Source organism: Pinus tabuliformis, chromosome 2_1, assembly GCF_031772625.1.
Source record: "Pinus tabuliformis cultivar Carrire ecotype Pingquan chromosome 2_1, CPIR1, whole genome shotgun sequence".
NCBI lineage: Eukaryota > Viridiplantae > Streptophyta > Pinopsida > Pinales > Pinaceae > Pinus > Pinus tabuliformis.
The window spans coordinates 674583339-674591475 of NC_142299.1; the positions used below are offsets into that span (position 1 = coordinate 674583339).

The 8137-nt window shown below is 34.4% G+C and overlaps 1 protein-coding gene across 1 annotated transcript; it reads right to left on the reverse strand.

The window, feature by feature from the left end:
• Nucleotides 1–2014: 2014 nt before the first annotated feature.
• On the reverse strand, nucleotides 2015–5840 carry LOC149202395 (putative aquaporin PIP2-8). Its single transcript, XM_089403167.1, has 4 exons — nucleotides 5199–5840; nucleotides 4410–4705; nucleotides 2549–2689; nucleotides 2015–2438 (listed from the first exon to the last, which is right to left on the reverse strand). Exons 1-4 carry the CDS (start codon nucleotides 5479–5481, stop codon nucleotides 2319–2321), a joined length of 840 nt encoding a protein of 279 aa, XP_089259293.1. The 5' UTR covers nucleotides 5482–5840; the 3' UTR covers nucleotides 2015–2318.
• Between the last annotated feature and the right edge of the window lie 2297 nt (nucleotides 5841–8137).

Here is an 8137-nt window from a genome sequence, read left to right on the forward strand (position 1 = left end):
ACTCATAATAATTATAAAAATAAACACAAAACTCACCATAGTAAATAATCTAATAATTAAAAGGCTTTCACAATAATTATAAAAATAAACACAAAACTCACCATAGTAAATAATTATTACCATAGTAAATAATCTAATAACTAAATTTGCAATAGGGTGATTCATTTGCACCACTTAAGTTTAATTATTAAAAGGCTTTCCTAATTTGCAATAGGGTGATTCATTTGCACCACTTAAGTTTAATTAATTGTAAGAATAAACCCAAAACACACAATAATAAGAAATCTAATAATTAAAGTCTTTGCAAATGCATATGAGTTAAATAATCCACTAATTAAAGGCTTTGCAAATGCATATGAGCGTTTTGAAAGTTTACACTTCTACGTTGATAAATAAAATAAACTCCAACACATTTTGGACTTATAATTAAGATAACTTCCAACATATTTTGGGCTCATAATTAATAATTAAAATAAATTCTAAACACATTTTGGGCTTCCAATTGGAAAGTATTATGATTCATAATTTTAATGTATTATGATTTATAATTTGAAAGCATTATTTGGAGTTGTCAATCCTCATCTACATTCATGTAATTTGAAAGCATTATGGTTCATAATTTTAAAGCATAAAATATGGGTCATTAAAAGAAGTGTGGGGAGTGGTCAATTGTGTGGAGTTGTCAATTGTCAACTCTATTGTCATTGCATTATTTGGAGTTGTCAATTGTCATCTCCATTGTCATTGCATTGTTTGGAGTTGTCAATGGTGAACTACATTATTTGGAGTTGTCAAATGTCAACTACATTGTCATTGCATTATTTGGAGTTGTCAATGATCAACTACATTATTTGGAGTTGTCAATTGTCAATTACATTGATGCAGTTTGAAAATATGGATCATTAAAAAAAGTGTGGGGAGTTGTCATGTGGAGCATTGTTCATTGTAGTTGATATTGATGCAGTTTGAAATATGGGTCATTAAAAAAAGTGTGGGGAATTGACAACTCCATTGTCATTGGATTATTTGGAGTTTAAAAAAAGTTTTTGGGAGTTGCAATTTGAAAATATGGGTCATTAAAAAAAGTTTTTGGGAGTTGCAATTTGAAAATATGGGTCATTAAAAAAAGTTTTTGGGAGTTGTCAATTGTCAAAGGACCCAGGAAGGTTGTTTTATACTATATAGACTTCAAGGTTGTTTTATACTATATAGACTTCCACACAACCAACGCCAAAAAAAAAACAAACTTGAAACCAAAAAACAAAAAACAAATCCAATTTGAAAATATGAAACTTTAAAACCAAAAACACAAATCTAATTTGAAAATATGAAAATATGAATAATAAAAAAGACAAATCTAATTTGAAAATATGGATAGTTAAAAAGGCAACTCAGACCAATCTAATTTGAAAATATGGATAATTAAAAAGACAATTCTAATTTGAAAATATGGATAATTCGAAAATATAGATATTTAAAAAGACTAATCTAATTTGAAAATATAGATAATTAAAAGAAGCCATGAAAGTTGCTTTAAAATATGGTTTGAAAATAGAGATAATTAAAAGAAGTCATAAAGTTGCTTTATAGTATAGATACCTCCACACAACCAACCGAAAAGATTGACAGGATACAACGATAACTGACACCAACACAAAGAAAATATGAAACCTTAAAACCAAAAAGACAAATATGAATTGAAAATATGGATACTTAAAAGAAATCATGAAAGTTGCTTTATAGTATAGAGACCTCCACACAACCAACCGAAAGATTGACAGGATACAACGATAACTGACACCAACCCAAAAGTAAAATGACAATAGAATCCATGGGAGATACAAAACTTACAAGCAACCAACAGATGTTAAATGACAATAGAATCCATGGGAGATACAAAACTTACAAGCAACCAACAGATGTTAAGAAGATAGAACAGTCACTCCTTTAGAATAAAATATTATCTCCATCTGTGAATTACTCAATCATGAAAACAGCTTCCAAGCCTCTGGCATACATTAAATATAAGCATACTTCCATTGATATTTGAAACTCTCATTTTTCTAAGAAGACTAGTTGCAGAAGTTTGCTAATCTAGACTTCCCTCGTCACAATGTTTGAAACTCAAAATGAAGAAATACAACATCAGGAATTTGCAAACACTGCATGAATGGAAGTGCAAATTTCAATGCCTTACATTTATACATATTTAAGCAATACTCTAAATTTACACCAATATAATTTTGCATGCAGTCTATCTGTTCCTTTAATAATAGATGAACCATCTTCACAATCAATACAAGCACGATGTACTTCAACTATATACTTGGAACACTGCGGAAAGAGCCCAAGGCCTTAATCGCCCCTGCTCGCAGGATATACTGGTGGTAGGCTGCTGCACACGCAGCACCAATGAAAGGGCCAACCCAAAAGATCCACTGCAGTTACAAACATTCACGAGTATAGAACATAACAAAGAGATGAGATGTGTGTCATTGAATACAGCAAGCAATTGAAGGAAGAATCGATAATGAAATCATATGCATACCTGATCATCCCAGGCCTTTTGATGACCATAGATAACAGCTGCACCAAAACTCCTTGCAGGGTTGATACCAGTGCCTGTTATAGGGATGGTACCCAGGTGCACTATGAACACAGCAAACCCAATAGGCAAAGGTGCCAATACCTGTGGATATAGATTCAGGGTAAGAGAAGTTTTTAACAGTTCTTTCCAACTGGAGCATACAAAAAATCTTTTAACTTCGTCAAAACCAAGGTCTTCTTAATGTGCAGCATAAAGACCACTCCTAGAAAATTTGACATTGATTCTCGGTGTGCTTTTGCAAGTTATTTCTCAACTTGGAAAATTATTCCATGTTTCCCTGTTATATATTAAAAAACCCAAGACCCATGGGCAATTTCTCTTGCGTTAGGGCATATGTCAGAGTTGGTTGCACGTTTCAAAGCTATTATGCATGAGTGATGGAAGATATAGTTCAGGGGCCAATTACTCCATCCTCACAGCTAAGGAGTGAATACTATCAAGTTCATCAGTATACATCTACAACTAAAAAGAACATTCAATGAATTGAGCCAATGTTAGTATCAAACTGAGGAGACTCAAGGAAGGGTGCTAAGTTGCTAAAACATCTGTGACATGTACCAGAATGTCATCCTAACTTGAGTATTGAGTAAGTGTTGAGGTCTTTGCAATAATCAATATGGAATTCATAGCCAGACATTAGTAAGGTAGGCTTTACTGCAGGCAGTGTATGTGGCAGAAGTTTTCTAGGTGGATATGCTCTAGGAAAATGAAAGAGATTGTCCAGAGCTAAGATGGGCAGGCACAACACCAACAAGATAGGCTATCGTAAAATAATATCTCATCTGTGGAATCAAAATCCTGTGAGAGTTGCCGAGGAACTCTAGAATTATGACTAATTTTGTCAAATCTGACAAATTTATAGGCCCAGTTCAATCTTTGAGTTTGTAGAACTCAGACTGTTCTTTTAAGGTAAATCTTCTTGAATCCCTCCTATAATGAGTCAAATTTCATAGCAGGGCTATTGGGATAATTTGTCCATGCAAGTCACTCATAATGGTTATGAAAAATATTTCAACTATTTGCTTTGAACTGCCCAATTGGCAAGATGGCCTTCCCAAGTGCGCACCTATATAGAGGAGGTTGAAATGGATGTCCAAAACCACCACTACCAAAATCATATGTAGATGGACTGTGATATTCCAAAATTGGTAAAAGGTAGGTGTGGACCTCATATGTGACAGTGAGAACTTAGGTGTAGAACAACCATGGAATTTACACCTGAATTTGAGCTAATCCTGCTCAAAATAAAAACATTATAGAGGCCACTGGAATGGTTATTATAAATATTTCAACTATTTGTTTTGAACTGCCTAATTGACAAGATGGCCTTCCCAAGATATTTTTTTTTGGTTGGCACACCCATATAGAGGAGGTTGAAATAGTGCCCAAAACCACCACTGCCAAAATCGTATGCAGGTGGACTGTGATATTCCAAAATTGGTAAACGGTAGGCGTGGACCTCCTTACTGACAGTAAGAACTTAGGTGTAGAACAACCATGGAATTTACATCCGAATCTGAGCTAAGCCTATTCAAAATAAAAACATTACAGAGGCCACTGGAATGGATCTATTTTACTTTTTGAGCAGGAACCCATGTTTAAGTACACTCCTATTAAATTCAACCTTGACGTACAACTTCTGAAAATTTAAAGGGCTTGACCACTGCACCTAATCGTAGAAAGAAGACATGTATCTGAAAAATGAAAAGGCCATACCTACCCTTATCTTGTTGTCAAAGAAAATATACTAATTTCTTCTCTTGGATTACACAGAGACTTTACAAAATGACCTACTACTTACAGGAACATGGGAGTCTCGAGCACTGCGTTTGGGATCCGTCGCTGAGAAAACAGTGTAGACCAGTATAAAGGTACCGATGATTTCTGCTGCCAACCCCACTCCTTTAGTGTAACCATGAGCGACAACATTAGCTCCACCCCCATACCTGTCATAGTAAGATTTCTGGAATGCTTTCACCAGTCCTACTCCACAAATGGCACCCAAACACTGAGCTATCATGTAGAAAACAGCCCTTGGCAAGGATACCCTCCTAGCTAAAAAGAGCCCAAATGTTACTGCAGGGTTTATGTGACCACCTGCAGACATCAATCAAGAAACACTCATTAGAAATATAGCCATATATGATCAAAACCACCAAAGAAGCCCCCGGTTCCTCTTTTCATCATTTGGCATCCAGTCCAAATATGGATTATGACCAGGTTGAATTAGTAGGCGAATTAAGATATAACAATTGTAGATTTTACATGTTTCACAAAGAGTTCAGTTAGCAATTTAGCAGCAGTTCACATATTGGAAAAACAACATTTTCTAACTTGTAAGTACAGTATGGTCAAAGAGAATTGCCTGTACATCCATACCCATTCACATAACACACAATATATAGTCACGCAATTACAAGATCTTACAAAACCCAGAATCCAGAATGACATGAAGCTACCATAATGTTACAAAATATACATATGCGCTGCAATCTCTGTGAAATGGGAATTAACCATATGTCACAGATAAAATTCAAGACCCAGCACCCAACTGAACATTAAAAGTGTTTTGTTGTGAGAAATGACTGACCTGAAATACCAGCAGTGCAGTAAACCAGAATGAAAATCATTCCTCCAAAGGACCAAGCAATACCAAGAACACCCACACTGCCACAATTAGCCTTGGTCCTTGAATGGCCAATTACAGTGGCAATAGTGATGTAGAGGAAGAGCAGCGTGGCAATGAACTCTGCTATCACAGCACGGTAGAAGGACCACAGGGTGAACTCCCTAACATCAACAAAAGGAGCTGGTGGGGGGTCTTTGTAGTCCTTGGCAGGAGGCTCTATATCAGTTCCACTTTCTTTTGCCATCTATACAAGTTCAGACACAGATTTCTTCACAGCAACTTCACTTACCTCCCTTGGTGTTTTTTTCTCGTCTCAGAGTGTGGCAAAGGAAGACAACCGAGCTCGCATTTAAGGCCTTGGATACAGCTAGATGCCCAGCTCAACTTTATCCTCAAATAGGAATCTAAGAGCCTTCGAGAATTTCATCTGATTTCCGATTATTTTCAGCTTGTGTATTCAATCAAATACCTTTTCCATCTAACAAATACAAGAGATGTTCATACCTCCAGCAATGACAGTTTCAATGAAGTTACATTACAGGCTACCCGGTCCCAGAGGTGGAAATAGGCCCCATTCCATATCTGTCAATTCATTCCAGTGCCTTCACTGCTACTCTGGTGACAGCATATGCCTATCAAGATCGTTCTGCTTGAGATGTTAGCACGTCTTGTTTGGAATGTAGCTCCATTACGCTATAGTATCGCTAATTTGATATATTTTTATGTATGGGTTTCGGTCATATCAATACGCCTTTTTCCTTAGGGTCACTGTTTACAACACGAGTATTGATTAAACATCAAACACCAGTAGTACACCGTGTTGTTTAATTTGCAGAATAAGTCGGTTTCTATATATATAATATTTTATTTTTTATTAATTTTATAATTGGTTTTTTAATATAGATAAAATGTATATATATATATATATATATATATAATGTGGAAATATATAGATATAAAATGTGGAATAGTGGAATAATTTATCTTTATTAATTGAAAAATATATTACTTAAAATTAAATATTAGTGTTTTTAAAAATGGTAAGCTTTCATTTATGAGATGTTTTTAGGGTTTGGGTGGTGAATCTGCGAAAAACAATATCATCTAAAATCCAATATCATCTAAGTCGTAAATAACTAATTGTCCACCAGTAATAAGGATAACTAGTTGTCAACCAGTAATAAGGATGATTATTATTAGCAATTATCCATAAATGTGAGTTGAATCTCACAAGTCCCACAGTGTAATAATAAAGATGATTATCATTTTTAATTATCTATAAAATGTGAGTTGAAGCTCAAAAGTCCAGCAGTATTCCGCGCAGGATTATATATGCCTTAGAGTTACTCTTAGCTTGATTTCTTTAATCGAAAAAAATGTGAATTGAATCATCATTATTATCTAAGGAAAACAATACCACTTAAAATGATCTAGTATTCTTCACTAATTGTAAAAATGCCACTCTAAATGAAAAAACAATTTCAAATCTAAATGCAAGAAACTTATTTTTGAGGTATGTATTTTCATACAAGTTGTAACTTTATTTTATTTATATATTTTTTCATACTAGAGGAATTGTCAATTGGTGGGGCTATTAAAATTATGACAATAAGGTCATGTATTTTCATGTCACATCCAATTTTTTATATTTATTTAAATTTTCATATTAGAGAAATTGATATCATCACACACTTTACATGTCAAAACTATCTCTAATTATACATAACTAAGACCACACAACTTGTAAACTTAATCCCATATATCATGTCAAATACTATACCCAATTATAATAGTCATAACCTCAGCACCAGTTTGGGTGAGATTGCCAAGCCTCCCCTTGCATCTCTGGAATCTCTCCTGGCTAAAAGCCATTGGAAATGCAATTGGGAAATTTTACTGCAGGTGCCCAGAGACAGAGGAATATGCCAAAACCAATATGCCAGAACCACTTATGCACACATCTGTGTGGAAATGGACTTCAGCCCCAAATTCCCAGCTGAAATAAACCTAACAAGTAAAGACTATGTGTGGAACCAGAAACTCGATTATGAAAGTGTCCTCTTCAGATGTCGATCTTGCTTTGAGACATGCCATCTAGCCAAAAATTGCCCAAAAGCCTCCCAGAAAAATTCTGCTAGAAAAAACCACCACAGATCTACATGGTGGGAAGGAGCACAAAAAGAACACTACACTGTCATCAAAGAAGAATACTCTAGAGAAAACTCTGAATCACAAGAAATCAGGCAAGAAAGAAACAACTCTCAAGGCAAGCATGGAGAAAGCCCCGTCCTCTCAAGCATCAACAATTATGAGGATTCGAATATCGCACAAAATAAATCTTCATTTAACAACAAAGCAGATCTCCTAGACCAAACTTCTTCTCCGACTATCTTCAAAAGGACGAACACAATAGATCGCGAAGCTAAGACACCAATGTCCCAAGAAAAAAAAGAGATGAAGGAGATGCAAGATAAAGGAAGTTGGCCAAGAAAGACGAGGAGCCAGACAATTAAAAACTAAGAAATTATAGGTCCGATAGACCAAAAATTATAGGTCCGATAGACCAATTTGGTCTTAGTGGACGTTAACCACCACCACCATCATCATCATAATTTTATAAATTACTAAAAATTTATTCATATTTTTTATAATAATTTTATTAATAAAAATATTATCCAATAAATTTATATAATTAATAAAAATATATTATTTTTTCTAAAAACTACTTATTTTTTCTTTCAATTTTATTTATACATTATCCTTTATAATTTTTACTAACTAGACAATACTTAAATATACATACTACTCGACAAATATCACCAACCAATCTCACCAACCCAAAGAGCATCTTAAAATAGCAAACATCTACATAAACAACCAATTAATCCCCATTTTTTACA

Bases quoted from the DNA above. Each gene is read 5' to 3' on its own strand.
- LOC149202395 (XM_089403167.1), bottom strand. From the start codon at position 5,481: ATGGCAAAAGAAAGTGGAACTGATATAGAGCCTCCTGCCAAGGACTAC. The intron at 2,690-4,409 runs GTAAGTAGTAGG...CTATATCCACAG, and splicing joins CTCGAGACTCCCATGTTCCT to GTATTGGCACCTTTGCCTAT. The intron at 2,439-2,548 runs GTATGCATATGA...TTGTAACTGCAG, and splicing joins AAAAGGCCTGGGATGATCAG to TGGATCTTTTGGGTTGGCCC.